This window comes from Bufo bufo, chromosome 3, assembly GCF_905171765.1.
Source record: "Bufo bufo chromosome 3, aBufBuf1.1, whole genome shotgun sequence".
Classification (NCBI taxonomy): domain Eukaryota; kingdom Metazoa; phylum Chordata; class Amphibia; order Anura; family Bufonidae; genus Bufo; species Bufo bufo.
The window spans coordinates 105,312,644-105,329,884 of record NC_053391.1 but is presented as its reverse complement, the minus strand read 5'-3'; the positions used below and the strand labels follow the sequence as shown (position 1 = coordinate 105,329,884).

At 43.2% G+C, this 17,241-nt stretch overlaps 1 protein-coding gene across 2 annotated transcripts in view; it reads left to right on the top strand.

Moving 5' to 3' along the window:
* GIT1 (GIT ArfGAP 1) overlaps nt 1-17,241 on the top strand; it is a 139,395-nt gene that overhangs the window by 112,345 nt on the left and 9,809 nt on the right. For both annotated transcript variants that reach the window (XM_040423446.1, XM_040423445.1), the window contains exons 14-18: nt 152-304; nt 1,764-1,982; nt 4,948-5,037; nt 8,059-8,135; nt 14,618-14,800. In XM_040423446.1, coding sequence (XP_040279380.1) covers nt 152-304; nt 1,764-1,982; nt 4,948-5,037; nt 8,059-8,135; nt 14,618-14,800 — 722 coding nt within the window. The remainder of the gene's footprint in view (nt 1-151; nt 305-1,763; nt 1,983-4,947; nt 5,038-8,058; nt 8,136-14,617; nt 14,801-17,241) is intronic.

Here is a 17,241-nt window from a genome sequence, read left to right as displayed (position 1 = left end):
AACAGAATGAATATTTCTTATGTTATTCCCAAAGATCTACATTCAAGGAGGGTTTTGCACACTGTTTGTATTGTACTGATGCATGCATCTAGCATAATGTATGTGAAGTGAAAAGTAATTGCTGTGTACTACGATTCTACACTCTGTGCAGAGCATGGACTCCTCCGACCTGTCCGATGGTCCCATTACTTTGCAGGAGTACCTGGAAGTGAAAAAAGCTCTTGCGACATCCGACGCCAAAGTTCAGCAGTTGATGAAAGTAAATAACAATCTGAGTGAGGAGCTGCGGCGACTTCAGAGAGAGGCGAGTACATGATCCTATTGACAAAACTGCCTGTCTGTAAGGACCACTAGCAGCCGTAGTTTGGATGTCCTAATCATACACAATGAGGTCACCTAGGCCTGTGAGATCCTGCCTGCTTCTTAGGGTGGCCATAAATATTCAATAGCTGTTGGCCAAATGATTATTCGGCCGATGGCTATCTCTCCCGGCTCCCATGTTCCGTTCGGTTGAACGTGTCTGCGTAGTCAATGGAGAAAGGGGGGGGGGAGCCGCTGTCTGATACGTCTGGTAGTGGCTTATCTCCTGGGAGAACAAAAGGAATGGGCAAAAATATTCATATGACGTCTGGGGAGATTCCGGAGCTCCTCGTACACATTAATTGTTGGCCGACATTGCACTAATTTTTATTGGGGCCTTTAGACCAGCCAAGAATTGTGCAGAAAAGGGAGGCCAACATGACAGGCCTAATATACAGTATTAAGAGGGTTTATTTTTTATTTTTTTTGTATAGCGTGCCAATTCAGTCTTAATATTAAAGGGGTTGTCCCACAAAAAATATTCTTCATTTTTGAATCCAGCACCTGCATCTGAATGCTTTTTTAATTGCTTGCAATTTAAAAATTAGGATAGCCACTGAGCTATTCTATAAATGTATAGCGCCACCTGCGGTTTGTTCTTTTCCTTGTTTCTTATCCACCTCACTGAGGTTGTCGCACAAGCTCAACTCTCACCAGCCATGTCTTCTGTTACAAGCAGTGTTAGTTACAGGGAAAGATCTACAGCAGAAAGGACACACTCCCTGAGAAAGTATACACAACCTGAGCGGCCTGCCTGCGAAAGTATACACAACCTGAGCGGCCTGCCTGAGAAAGTATACACAACCTGAGCGGCCTGCCTGCGAAAGTATACACAACCTGAGCGGCCTGCCTGAGAAAGTATACCCAACCTGAGCGGCCTGCCTGAGAATAACAGAACAATTAGAGCAATGAATGGGGAGACCTCAGGATCCATGTGAGGCACAGGGCTGGTTCTAGTTTTGTTAGAAAGAGGTTGTCATATACTATATGATGTCTGATTATAATTTTTTTACTTTTATTACTCATAGGATAGCCCCTTTAAAGAAAGTCTCTTTGTATTGTATGGGTTCCCTGATGATTAGCTATTCCGCTGCAGTGCTGACACTCTGCTCTTAATACTGCTAGTAATTACTTATAATCATATTATATATAATATAGTAATAATTACTTATAACTGGATGCTGAGTGATCAGTTTAGCAGAGGAAATAAAGCGTAATAGGAGGCCATTGAAATCAGTGCGTATCTGTGTCAAGCATGGATCCTGGCTGCAACAGTTTCTTTCCTACAGAAAGGGGTAGTCCAAAATATACAATCCATTTCTCAGCTCACACGTCTGTGAATTCTACTGTAATTTTATAAATTTTTTGTTTTATTCCTATCCCAATAATCCAATTTCTCGTAGATTCATAAACTGCAGTCTGAGAACTCCCAGATCCGTCACCAGTCTGGCCCTTCACCACCACCACCACCAGCAAACCCCGAGAGGACTGAACACCAGTTACCCTCAGCCCACCGACGAGACCGGCAGGCATTTTCAATGTATGAACCAGGATCAGCCCTAAAACCATTTGCACAGTCCACGGATGACCTTAGCAGTCGACTGCAGCCCTTCCACTCTGGGGTAAGTACTTGTATGTGGGTTACCCACAGTTGTTCTGTCATTAATTACACCTCTAGGTATCTGGACTGTAAATCAAAGCTGAATAGAACGGTTTCCAAATTCAGTTTTTATATGAATGTGTAAGTAAGACTAAATTCACGCCACACTTGTGGTGCACTGCCCGCGTATATACGGAGAAAATCCAGAATGAATGTTGACTGGACACCCAGCAATGACTGTTTTTTATTGTCATAGCTCATTGATAGGCCAAAGGGACATTGCAACTAGAGACGTCATAGTCTATTGGAGTTAAAGCGGTTTTCCGTGATATTTGTATCTGATTGATAGGGGTCTGACACCCAGGACCCCGGCAGATCAGCTACTTGAGAAGGCACTTGCGCAGTGCAGTCTCTGTCTCATGTTCATTGGTCACATGGCCTAGGCCAGTGATGGCAAACCTCTGGCACTCCAGCTGTGGTGAAACTACGACTCCCAGCATGCTCCATTCATTTCTATTGAGTTCTGAGAACAGCCAAGCAAGTGTGGGAGTTGTAGTTTTACCACCGCTGGGGTGCCAGAGGTTAGCCATCACAGGCCTAGGCACAGCTCAGCCCCGTTGATGTGAATGGGGCCGAGCTGCGATACCAAGAAAAGCCTCTATACCGGGGATCAGCAACCTCCGGCACTCCAACTGTACTCCCAGAATGCTTCATTCACTTCCATGGGAGTTAGAAGAGCAGCCGAGCATGTTTGCATGCGGAGTTGTAGTTTCACAGCAGCTGGAGTGCCGTGGTGCTACTGCAAGCGTCGGTCCCTTCTCAAACAGCTGATCGGCAGGGGTCGGATACTGATGACCTATCCAAAATATCTCGGAAAACTGTTTTAAACAGCTGAGCAAATCCTGCATTATGGATATGCCATAAAATTCCTATATAAGTTTTTTTTTACTTGGTCCTCTTACAATTTTTACTGGTGGTAGATAGTGGATGGATAGATAGATAGATAGTAAAAATTACATGCTCTACTTAAAAAAATCTAAATATAAAATAATGTAGTATCTATGCATATAAAAACATAGCACAAAAAAACAACTAAAACTACACCTTGATACAAGAAACCAAGAGAAATACGTAACGTGGTCAAAATGGAACTTCTCAGGGAGTGCTCCACCCGCTCTTCTCCTACACACTTGCTAAATACAATTAAGCAGGCTTGGACATATCACCAGAACCAATGTTTAGGGTCTCCTATGTTTTGGGGTTTCTTTAATTATGTCTACTAAAGTTTTAATTGCTAGGCCATTTGTGAGGCCAGCTCTTGGAGCGATGTAACTGGTGGCTAATGTCTGCAGTATTTTGCCCACCCGTGCATGACTGTCTATGGGGACATTTATTAGGACCACTATTTTATACGCCGGGCTTAATCTGTCCCCCACTGGCATCAGAAGAGCCACAATTATTATGAGGTGCACGCCTCTTCATAATTGTGGCGCACGTGTGCAGGTCTGTGCACCAAAATAGAAATCTACACCCGTATGGGAACTGATTTAGATTTCAGGTAAAATCTGTGTCAGTTTCCTGGCATTCATTATAATTAATGTGCTATGCCCAGCCCTGCCACGCACGGCTGAAGACCCCCAAAAAAGGAAAAAAAAATTGTGCAAGTTGGGTGTGTGCCACATTTGTGACTTCACACAAGTTTTCTAGCATACAGGGAATGATAAATGCTTTCCTTTGTACACAAAGTGGTGCTTGCAAGTTTGTGAGCACTTCAGAATTTTCTATTTCTGCATAAATTTCAGCTAAAACTACATCAAATTTTCATTATTTTTTTTTTTGCATAAAACTGGTGACAGATTCCCTTTAACATTAATGAGAGGAGGGTTCCTTTGTGACCTTGTGGACTATTACACACCTTGCTCTTGGGTAGGGATGAGCGAACTTGTGTTTCAAGTTCGGCGTAAGTTATGGTCTGTGGTAGCGGAATCCATAACAGAATTCTTAGATAACTCGAACCTTGTACGCTGAACTTGAAACACACCAGTTATACTCTTGGGGTGATCTTTGTGGTCGGCCACTCCTGGGGAGGATAATCATGGTCTTGAATTTCCTCCATTTGTACACAATCTGTCTGACTGTGGATTGGTGAAGTCCAAACTCTTTAGAGATGGTTGTATAACCTTTTCAAGCCTGGTGAGCATCAACAACTCTTCTTCTGAGGTCCTCGGAAATCTCCTTTCTTCGTGCCATGATACACTTCTACAAACATGTGTTGTGAAGATCACACTTTGATAACTCCCTGTCCTTTTAAATAAAACAGTTCACCCACTCACACCTGATTATCTTCCCATTGATTGAAAACGCCCAACTCTAATTTCACCTTCAAATTATCTGCTAATCCTAAAGGTTCATGTGCTTTTGCCACTCAGGTGTGATATTGGATCATTTTTCTCAATAAATAAATGACCAAGTCTAATATATTTTTGACTCATATGTTTGATTTGGTTGTCTTTATCTACTTTTAGAACTTATGCGAAAATCTGATGTAGTTTTAGGTAAAATTTATGCAGAAATATAGAAAATATTAAAAGGGTTCACTAGCTTTCAAGCACCACCATAGACTAATTACATTTCATTTGGGCCAAAGCCCAAGTTTACATTGTTGGTATTTTTATTGTCCCTATATGAGGGCTGAAAATCTCAAATATTCTAACCGTGATAATTAACCATCAGAGTAAGTTATTAATGTTCCTTCCCATGTGGTATCTAATATCACAGAAGATGAAGAGTCCACGTAAAACACATGCATGGGTTTGTTTTCTTCAGCCGCCCTGTGTATGTCCTTAAAATCGTCTCCTGTATATTGGTGATGGTTTTATGTTGTATGTTAGTGCCGTAGGAACCGATGTAATTGTGGCATGTAGTTCTAGACTGTGCTCATTTCTTGTGTGTGTGCATGCTGCCTGACGCTCCCCTTCCTATTCTAGATTCGGAAAGGCATCAGTGCCTCTTCTGTGCCCTTCCCCCCTTTGTCCTCCCCTCTGTTCTCTGGACCCCCGGACAATACCCGGAACATGGTGAAGTACCCCCCTCCTTTGTGTTGACATTTGATTACTAATTGTGGGGTAACCCTTGATAAATGTTAATAAACAGAAATGGCTCAGTAATATCTGCCTCATTAAAGGAGTATTCCCATCAATGTGATGATATTTCTGCTTTTCTTCTGCACAGGGCCGCTCCCGGCCACCAAGAAAATGACACTGTGTTCCAGTTGGCCGGGAGTGTCGCTCTGCAGAGGAAGGCCTCGTCCACGTTTCCGTGTCAGTGTCATGTCTGTGAAAAAAAAGCGTACGTGGTTGGTCCGTGTGTCCGTTTTTACCATCCGTGTGCCATCCGTAATTCACTGACATTGCTCTGCTGAAAATCAATTTCCAAAGAATCTCCGATTAGTCTTCAGTGAAAAACGGACGCAACGTGGATGCCATCATTGTTATGTCCGTGATTTTCACAGACCCATAGACTTCAATGGATGTGCTTGGTCCGCTCCACGGATCAAGAGTGCCTGTCTTCTTGCTTGTTTTTTTTTACTGACCACCGGTCAGTAAAAAAAAAATACTGAAATGTGAACAGACATTTAAATCAATGGGTACGTGTGAAGTCCGCGGAAAATGTGGAGAACACACGTCGGTGAAAAACGGAAATATGGACGAGGCCCAACACTGTGGAGGAGCTGCATCACTTTGCACCTCTTTATTCTAAGGATTGTGGGCTCCTAGCGGTCAGCCCCCCACCAATCAGCAAGTGATGGCCTATCCTAGCAATATGCCTTGAGTTTCATTTATGGGAAAACCTCTTTAATATTGATCCATAATAACCAGTGCTATGCAAATAGCTGAATTCTTACCTAGGATGTGACCTGTCCCTGGTCTGCTGTTCGTCTATGTGATAGTTGTCTTTACACTGCCTGGTTAGTCTTGGCATGTGAACCCCTCGTTATTTTTTATCTAGTACGATCCAGCTGCTGGTGTCTTCATACATGATGGTAGTGGTTTGGAGAAAAGATTCTTAACATTTCTGCCTTTTTATAATGCACTAAAACGTCTCCAAAAGTCCACCACTTTGAGAAGACCAACCCATCGCTTATCCCGATGAGATTTCCTGTGACAGAAATTTGGTTCCACCACATATGCATACTAACCATCATCATCTTTGAGAAAAAAACCTCCCGTCAAAAAGGCCTCTTTTGATGTCCTTCTGATGTCTGTGTTGAATCCGTTTTTTGGGTGGACACTCTGACTTCAATGGGTCCTTGGTCCGCATTTTGTTGCCATGTATAGGACATGCCCTATATTTTTGTGCAACATACGTACGGATACAGAAAGTACATAGATGATTCATATGCCTGTTCTGCAAAAGATAGAACATGCCCTAGTCTTGGCTACAAAATGTGGAACACTGACCCATTGAAGTCAATGGGTCCACATAAAAAAATGGATGCAACACAAGAGTTACACAGACCTCATTTTGTATTTTGTGCACCACAAAATACATACGGTCGTGTGCATGAGGCCTTATCGAATACCCTTTTGTAAGGTTTTTGCAGAGCAAGGCAGCTTTTGAAATTTAATGCTACCAATATACACTCACCTAAAGAATTATTAGGAACACCTGTTCTATTTCCCATTAATGCAATTATCTAGTCAACCAATCACATGGCAGTTGCTTCAATGCATTTAGGGGGGTGGTCCTGGTCAAGACAATCTCCTGAACTCCAAACTGAATGTCAGAATGGGAAAGAAAGGTGATTTAAGCAATTTTGAGCGTGGCATGGTTGTTGGTGCCAGACGGGCCGGTCTGAGTATTTCACAATCTGCTCAGTTACTGGGATTTTCACGCACAACCATTTCTAGGGTTTACAAAGAATGGTGTGAAAAGGGAAAAACATCCAGTATGCGGCAGTCCTGTGGGCAAAAATGCCTTGTGGATGCTAGAGGAGAATGGGCTGACTTATTCAGCTGATAGAAGAGCAACGTTGACTGAAATAACCACTCGTTACAACCGAGGTATGCAGCAAAGCATTTGTGAAGCCACAACACGCACAACCTTGAGGCGGATGGGCTACAACAGCAGAAGACCCCACCGGGTACCACTCATCTCCACTACAAATAGGAAAAAGAGGCTACAATTTGCACGAGCTCACCAAAATTGGACTGTTGAAGACTGGAAAAATGTTGCCTGGTCTGATGAGTCTTGATTTCTGTTGAGACATTCAAATGGTAGAGTCCGAATTTGGCGTAAACAGAATGAGAACATGTACCCATCCTCTGATGGCTACTTCCAGCAGGATAATGCACCATGTCACAAAGCTCGAATCATTTCAAATTGGTTTCTTGAACATGACAATGAGTTCACTGTACTAAAATGACCCCCACAGTCACCAGATCTCAACCCAATAGAGCATCTTTGGGATGTGGTGGAACAGGAGCTTCGTGCCCTGGATGTGCATCCCTCAAATCTCCATCAACTGCACGATGCTATCCTATCAATATGGGCCAACATTTCTAAAGAATGCTATCAGCACCTTGTTGAATCAATGCCACGTAGAATTAAGGCAGTTCTGAAGGCAAAAGGGGGTCCAACACCGTATTAGTATGGTGTTCCTAATAATTCTTTAGGTGAGTGTATATGCCCTCTTAACATTTTAATCAAACCTTAAATTTTTTATCCACAATATGTTGCTCTCAATATTAATTCTGTAGTAGATTTTATGCATCATGTGAAAAGCTGGACATACACATTAGATCGGCCTGTTGGATTTCAACATGCCTGATCATTTTTCCTCCCAGGAGACATTTGGCAGTGACTTTTTCAATTCTCCTCAATGAAATAAGTAGGCACGCTCAGAAGATCTGGGCAGGCATATTCAGGGAGAAGTCAGGAGAGAGAGATGTTGGCCAGATGATCATTTAGCCTAAATCATTATTGCTTTTTAGATAATAAGTCTTGTGATGTATATAAGAGTGTATAGATGTTCAGAGGAGACTTCATAATACGCAGGTTACATGGTAGTGAGACTGAATGCTCTCTTTTCTCTCCAGTCTGTTAAGGCAGACCGTCACGGCAGTGGTGCGGACAGTGACTATGACAATACACAGAGTACAGAAACAAGCGTTGGGTAAGTTCACAGAATAAAACTTGGTTTGCCTCCTATGGACCTGCCCCACTGCATGTTTGAAAAATTACATTTAGCATCTGCCAAAAATTGCATAAACACGTTTGTGAACTATGCTATTGGGTTAAATATACCAATCTGATTACATTAAAAGGGTTTTCCGAGATTTTAATACTGATGACCTATCTTCAGGATAGGTCATCAGTATCTGATCAGTGGGGGTTAAAAGCCAGCGATGCTCCTGTGAGCTCACAGCTTACCAAGCACAGCGCCATACATAATATAGTGGCTGTGCTTGGTATAACAGCTCACCCCCATTTACTGCTATGGGGTTGAGCTGCGCCTAGACCATGTGACCGATGAACGTGTCATTACTGACCTAAGAAAAGCTGTGAGACTGCCGCAGCGCTACTGCGAGCGCCGCTGCCTTCTCAAACACCTCTCTACACCCGGGACCACCACCGATCAGATACTGATGACCTGTCCAGAGGATAGGTCATCAGTATTAACATCTGGGAAACCCCTTTAATCTCATATTTGTATGATACATTTGGTTAATTTTCACCGGCGCCTCCCCTAACGGCACTGACAAGAGGGTGCTCCCCGCCTCCAGGACAGGAAACCACACGGAAGCTCAAACTTTAAAAGGGGCCTCCTCTCCTTACCTAATCAGTGTTGTTTCTTGTCCCGAATAGCATAGAAGCTTCTCCTGTGTTCCCGAGCAGGTTCGCAGAAAATTTCAACCGCACGGCCTGGTCTTTTCCCCCCGCTTGGGGGAGGGCCGTTGGAGTGGACAGTGGCTCCGGGGACGCGTGGCCTCCCTTCCCTGTACCTCTGGCATAAGTCCTGTTGAAGGCAGCCCCCGGGCTCTATCCTGCATGCTCCATTGGAGGAGCGCAGGGCATTCTTGCGGCATTCCGGTGGGAGGAGACTCCCGGAGGTTGGGTAATCTCGTTCTGGATTGCGGGCGTCATGGGGCTACGGCGTTACGCACGTACGAACGTCATGACGTCACAGATGTCCTTCAGAAGGCTGGGAAATTTAAATGGAAGCCAGATTCAGGGAGCAGCGACACGTGCTGTTCCCTTCCTTGCAATGTCGGCTCCTACTGACATGGATACCGCCCACAAGCCTCTGGATGTGGCCGCAAGCACCATCAGCCCGGTAAGCCTCCTCTCCTGACTTGGGCAGATTTTGGTGTATGGGTTACGCCTATTATCCACCTTGGGTGCCTGGTGTTGGTGTCTATTCCTTGGAAGTTTTCTGAACCATATTTCATTTCTTTTTAAAATTTTGTAGGGTAGAGACACCTCTAGCTCCAAGGCACCTGGGTCTGATTCTAGTTGCAAAAAATGCACAATCTGCAAATCTGCAAAAAATCATTTATAGCTAAAGCCCAAAAAAATCACTTTGCCCCAAATGTGCTGAAAAAGTGGTGTCTCAAGAAGCTCCTTCCTTCCTAGACTCCATGCGGAGTATGATTCGCGAAGAGGTTAATGCTGCAGTGGAGTCTAGGCTACCTCCCTTTTCACAGCAAGCCTCTACGTCTCAAAAATCCCAGAATTCCCAGTTATTCGAGTTGGATTTGGATGAAGAGGAGATTGCTTCTGACATAGGCTGGGTTCACACGGGTGAGATTTCCGCGCGGGTGCAATGCGGTAGGTGAACGTATTGCACCTGCACTGAATCCCGACCCATTCATTTCAATGGGGCTGTTAAGATGAGCGGTGATTTTCACGCATCACTTATGTGTTGCGTGAAAATCGCAGCATGCTCTATATTCTGCGTTTTTCACGCAACGCAGGCCCCATAGAAGTGAATGGGGTTGCGTGAAAATCGCAAGCAAGTGCGGATGCGGTGCGATTTTCACGCACGGTTGCTAGGAGACGATCGGGATGGAGACCAGATTATTATTTCCCCTTATAACATGGTTCTAAGGGAAAATAATAGCATTCTGAATACAGAATGCATAGTACAATAGGGCTGGAGGGGTTAAAAAAAATAAAATAAAAATTTAACTCTCCTTAGTCCACTTGATCGCGGCCCGGCATCTCCTTCTGTCTCCTTTACTGAACAGGACCTGTGGTGAGCATTCATTATAGGTCAAGGACCTTTGATGACGTCACTCCGGTCATCACATGATCTTTTACCATGGTGATGGATCATGTGATGACCGGAGTGACGTCACCAAAGGTCCTTTACCTGTAATTAATGCTCACCACAGGTCCTGTTCAGCAAAGGAGACAGAAGGAGATGCCGGGCCGCGATCAAGTGGACTAAGGCAAGTTAAATTTTTTTTTTTTTTTTTTTTTTTTTTTTTTTTTTACCCCTCCAGCGCTAGTTTACTATGCATTCTGTATTCAGAATGCTATTATTTTCCCTTACAACTATGTTATAAGGGGAAATAATACAATCTACAGAACACCGATCCCAAGCCCGAACTTCTGTGAAGAAGTTCGGGTTTGGGTACCAAACATGCGTGATTTTTCTCACGCGAGGTGAAAACGCATTACAATGTTTTGCACTCGCGCGGAAAAATCGCGGGTGTTCCCGCAACGCACCGGCACCTTTTCCCGCAACGCCCGTGTGAACCCAGCCATAGACTCTGATTCATCTGACGACGGGCAGGGGAGACCATTGTTTCTCCCGGAATCCCGAAAAGAGAACCCCGATTACAAACACTTTCAAAAGAAAGTATCCATTTTCGGACTCTGACTCAAATCTTTGGGATAAAACGCCAAAGATTGATGCTCCAGTGGCACGGATATCCAAAGAATCCTCCTTCCCGTTTGAGAACGTGGGATTACTTCGTGATCCAATGGATAAGAAGTGTGAGAACCTACTGAAAAAAGCTTGGGAAGTAAATGCAGCTATGTTCAGACCAAGCATTGCATCGACCTGTACTGCCAGATCCCTATCAGCATGGCTTAATCAGCTAGAGGATCATCTTGCAGCAGGAACCCCAAGGGAAGAGATTTTGGTCTCATTGCCCATGCTTAAACAGGCCTCAAATTTTCTGGCCGACGCCTCGGCAGATTTAGTCAGGTTGTCAGCAAGATCAGCTGCTATTTCTAATGCCGCCCGCAGGGCCATATGGCTCCGCTCTTGGTCGGGAGATGCTGGTTTGAAAAACCGGTTATGTTCCATCCGATGTGAGGGGGATAGGCTATTTGGGTCAGTGTTGGATGACGTTTTAGAGCAGACTTCCAATAAGAAGAAAGGTTTTCCCACTGACTAAAAATATTTTCATCAGAGACCAGAACAAAAGAAGCGAGAATATCAAAAGCCACGACAAAGGCCAGGTAGGAGCAAGATTAATAAACTTTGTTCCACAATGGAGAGATATAGGAACCTCCCCTTGGATACTAGATGCCATTCAAAGGGGTTTCATGCTAGAATTCAGCACTTACCCACCAAACCACTATATCGTCAACAAACCGTTGGCAAAGAAAGAGGAACAGTCTTACCTAGAGGCAGAGATAACCAACTTGATTCAAAAAGGTCCTGCTACCAGTTCCAGAAAGTGAGCAACAGCGAGGATTTTATTCCCCAGTTTTTCTCATAAAAAAGCCAGGGGGATCTTTCAGGCTTATTATAAACCTAAGGAGTCTGAACAAGTGCTTATATTACAAAAAGTTCAAGATGGAGACCATAAAATCAACAATAAATTTGCTTCCTCAACATTGTTACATGGCAACAATAGATTTGTAGGACGCATATTACCATATACCCATTTTTAAAAATCATTAAAGATTTCTCAGGGTGGCAGTATTTATGAGATGTCGCCTCTGTCACGTTCAATTTCAAGCGCTCCCCTATGGCCTGTCATCAGCTCCCAGAATTTTCACGAAAGTAGTGGCAGAAATAACCAGTTACCTTCATCCACAGGGCATTCTTATTGTGCCGTACTTGGACGACTTCCTATTGACAGCAGAATCCGAAAATCAGCTTCTGGTACATCTAGACCTTGTTCAAAAGAGCTTCACGGATCTGGGACGGATCATAAATGTCAAAAAATCCAACCTCGTTCTGGCTCAGCAAAAAGTCTTTTTAGGGGTTCTTCTCGACTCTTGCTTACTGATGTCCTTACTCCCAGAAGAGAAGCAGTCGTCCCTTCAGTTAAAGGTAAAGCAGTTGTGCAGCCTAATATCCCCTACTATCAGAAACGTCATGACAATCCTGGGAATTCTAACATCCTCAATCCCTGCTGTCAGATGGGCACAAAGCCACACCAGAATTCTGCAAGCCTTTCTTCTAGCATCTTGGGATGGCAACAGAAACTCTCTGGACAAAAAAGTTTAAATTCCACTGTTCGTAAAACGTTCCCTGGCTTGGTGGAGGATGAAAAGAAATCTGCAGAGAGGTGTCTTCTGGCGTCAAGAAAATCTTCTAGAGGATCTCTCTCAATCATATCAAGATCCTGTCAGACAATATGACGACAGTCTCTTATTTAAACAGGCAAGGAGGTACCCGAAGCAGATCGCTGGCAGCAACATCAAGAGATATCTTTTGTTTTGCGGAGAAATACCTATCCTCTCTAACAGCTGTGCATTTGTAAGGAAGCCGCAATAAGGTGACTGATTTCCTCAGCCGTCAAACTCAAAAAAAGGGAGAAAGGACTCTACATCCCAATATAGTTCTTCAGATTATCAAGATGTGGGGTGTTCCGATTCTGTAAAGAGGTTTTGTTCCCGGTCTCCCCTAGACGGTCCAGAAATAGTGGACGCCCTATCTTGCCTTTGGCCAAAGGGTCTGTTATATGCATTCCCCCCATTCAGCCGGATTCCGAGAACCCTGATGAAGGTGGCAGAAGAGGACGCACAGGTCATCATGATTGCTCCCTGTTGGCCCAAAAGGGCCTGGTTTCCCCTCTTACTCAAACTATTGCAGGTAATATCCTGGACTCTTCCAGTGTTTCTGGGCCTTCTCCAACGGGGGCCAGTACACCATCTGGGGGTTTCTCAGTTGAAGTTGACGGCATGGAGATTGAACGCCAAAATCTGAAGCAGAAAGGTCTCTCTGACCCTGTAATCTCCACCCTGCTAATGAGTTGAAAGGTTATAACCTCCAAGATCTATCTCAGAACGTGGAAGGCTTTCCTTTTGTTTTCTAATAACCGGATCCAGCAAAGTTCCTTAGTTAACATCCCTGTCATTCTGGACTTCCTGCAGGCAGGTTTGAACAAGGGGCTTAAGCCATCCACCCATTAAGTTCAGATCTCCGCTTTAACAGTTTTTCTAGAGACAAACCTAACTGATCATCCTCTAATTAGGCGATTTCATCAAGGGAGCAACCAGAGATTCCCCCAGATTACACTCTACCACCCCACCCTGGGACTTGAACCTAGTCCTTACGGCACTGATGGACTCTGTTTGAACCCATTGAAGATATTTACCTCAAACTCCTGACCCTAAAGACTCCCTCCTGGCCATAACAACGGAAAGAAGGGTGGAGGAAATACAGGCCTTCTCTTGCTGTCCTCCTTATTTTAGGATTCTAGACGAAAGGATGATCTTAAAACATTGTCCATCCTTCCTACCGAAAGTAGTATCCAGATTTCACTGTAATTAGAAAATCAATTTACCATCATTTTGTCCATCACCTTCTACAGACCTGGAGAGGCGCTTTCATAACCTGGATGTGAGACGTTGTGTGCTTGCCTACTTAAAAATCTGGAGAGAAGATAGAAAATCGGATTACCTCCTCCTTCAGTTTTAGGGGCCTAACAAAGGTCAGGCAGCCAGTAAGGTGGACAAAGCAGGCAATTTCTCTGTGTTATACTCAGAAGAACCTAGATCCTCTGAAGGGACTCGGCCCATTCAACACGGCTATGTCGACCTCTTGGGCAGAAAATGCGGACATCTCAATTGAACAAATCTGTAAAGCAGCTGTGTGGGCAAATCCAATAACTTTCTTCAACCATTATAAATTAAATGTCATGCATAAATTGGATTTATCCTTTGGGCGCAGAATTCTTTCTGCCGTAATCCCACCCTAGTAAAACTCCTGTTATTCCTCCTGTCAGTGCCGTTGGGGGAGGCGCCGGGGAAAAGGGTTAATTACTTTTACCGGTAATTGGATTTTCCAATAGCCTCCCCAACGGCACTGGAGGTTTCCCACCCTTAATTATGGTTTCCTTGGATTTATGATTTCATGTTCATTCTTGTATTCCAGTTGGATTATTATAATTTTATTTTTGCATCACTACTGTGTACTTTGTTATTCACTGATTAGGTAAGGGGAGGAGGCCCCTTTTAAAGTTTGAGCTTCCGTGTTGTTTCCTGTCCTGGAGGCGGGGAGCACCCTCCTATCAGTGCCGTTGGGGAGGCTATTGGAAAATCCAATTACTGGTAAGAGTAATTAACCCTTTTTGTCATACAAAATAGCTTCTCCCATGTTTCTGCGGAAATGCTCAATTAACAACCGAAAAGTGGCTGGTGTGTTATTTTGCATTGGCTCAAAGTGTGGTGGATATTTTTATGTAGGGTGGAAGGAAGAAGGTACCTAGAATTATCCCGGGATGAAGATTTCCACGCTGATGCAGAAGATGTAGAGGTGGAGTTGGACGCGACCCTACCCAGCACAGAGGATGTGATCCTCAGGACGGAACAAGTGACCAAGAACATCCAGGAGCTGCTGAGAGCTGCACAAGAGTTCAAGCACGATAGGTGAGAGTGGGGATTATCTATGCCTGCCCATCAGTGTCAGAAAATACCTGGAAAGTGTATTTAAAAATGAAAATTTTGTAAAAAAAAATATCTTCTGACATGTGATATATCACATCACATCACATGTAGAGCTTTTGTACTCAGAACTTCACCCAAAACGCTTTGTCACCATTCAGGAATTTTCTAACACAAATTCTTATTTTGAATCGGATAATTTTTATTCAACATAATTTTTATTTATTTTTTTAAGAAAAAACTGAATACAAGCAATCAGACCCCTATCCCAACCACCCCCTTCCCAGGTCCCCCCACAGCCACCCAATTCCCCTCCCCCGACTCTGGTGCAGGTCTGCAACGTAGAGAATATCCATAGTAATGTTTCTGTTAAAGGGGTTGGCCACTCTTAAAATACTTTCCACTACTGTGTGGCAGGCAGGGAAAAAGTGAAGTTCCTAATATACTTCATTAAACACATCTGCCTGCTTTTCTTTTAATTATAAGCCACACTCCCTTAGTCCTGCTCTACCTTGCAGCTGAGTTCGTCCATGGCTGCACGCGATATAGAGGAGCTTGAGAGCAAGGTCGTCCATGCGCATGTGCAGTCTGCTCCTGTCAGTGGTCGGCTCCCTGCTGCCCGCTCCAACTGTGACAGGAATCAGCTGCTTGTTCCCTCTCTACAAACAGCTGATTCCTGTCAGAAGCTGGCTGTGATAAAAACCTTCCGAGTCCCTACTGCAGAAGCTACTTAGTCAATCCCCATCCTCCCCCTGCACTACCCCCACTTCCGACCCGCTAGGCCACGTCCCCTGCAACCAACAGGGAAAGCAGGACATCTAGCCAGGAACTTAGATAGATAGATAGATAGATAGATAGATATAGATAGATAGATAGATAGATAGATATAGATAGATAGATAGATAGATAGATAGAGATATATATATATATATATTATAGTACAGACCAAAAGTTTGGACACACCTTCTCATTCAAAGAGTTTTCTTTATTTTCAGGACTATGAAGGCATCAAAACTATGAATTAACACATGTGGAATTATATACATAACAAACAAGTGTGAAACAACTGAAAATATGTCATATTCTAGGTTCTTCAAAGTAGCCACCTTTTGCTTTGATTACTGCTTTGCACACTCTTGGCATTCTCTTGATGAGCTTCAAGAGGTGGTCCCCTGAAACGGTTTTCACTTCACAGGTGTGCCCTGTCAGGTAAAGGCTACTTTCACACTTGCGTTCAGAGCGGATCCGTCTGCTGTCTGCACAGACGGATCCACTCCTATAATGCAAACGTTTGGATCCGTTCAGAACGGATCCGTCTGCATTATAGTTTAGAAAAAATTCTAAGTGTGAAAGTTGTTCAGACGGATCCGTCCAGACTTTACATTGAAAGTCAATGGGGACAGATCCGTTTGAAAATTGAGCCATATTGTGTCATCTTCAAACGGATCCGTCCCCATCACTATATCAATTGGAGTGCTGCCTCATTTTTTGGGAGATAGATATATATATATATATATAGATATATATATATATATATATATATATATATATATATATATATATATATATATTATAATATAATATAATAAATGAAATCCGCAGCACATCCAAGTAGTGAAGAAGTAAAAGAAGCTTTAATCACCAAGCATGCGACGTTTCAATCCTCTCAATGGAATTGAAACGTCGCATGCTTGGTGATTAAAGCTTCTTTTACTTCTTCACTACTTGGATGTGCTGCGGATTTCATTTATTCTACATTGTTTGGAGGTGGATCGCCGACTCAGCCGCTGGCACTCTGTCTGTACTTCTCAGACAGTGGTGCTGCCCACATTCCTTGGTTTATTATATATATGTATGTGTGTATATATATATATATATATATATATATATATATATATATATATATATATATATATTTGTTTTATATTTATGTGAATATACATTGAGGTCCATAATGCATGAGCACTGACCGTATGTGTGTATATGTGTGTGTGTGTGTGTGTGTGTGTATGTATGTGTATATATATATATATATATATATATAGTGTGTATGTACTGTGGCTGAATAAATCACGATTTTTTTTTCTATTGGAAGTGCTGTCCGTTTCCTTCTACATTCTCTGGGTAAGCAGTGACACCCTTGGACATAGCACCCGTTACTATCTCTGCGAATTGGTGCTGCCATACAGTATATATATATATATATATATATATATATATATATATATATATTACTCAAAAAAATAAAGGGAACACTTAAACAACACAATGTAAGTCAATCACACTTCTGTGAAATCAAACTGTCCACTTAGGAAGCAACACTGAGTGACAATCAGTTTCACATGTTGTTGTGCAAATGGGATAGACAACAGGTGGAAATTATAGGCAATTAGCAAGACACCCCCAATAAAGGAGTGGTTCTGCCG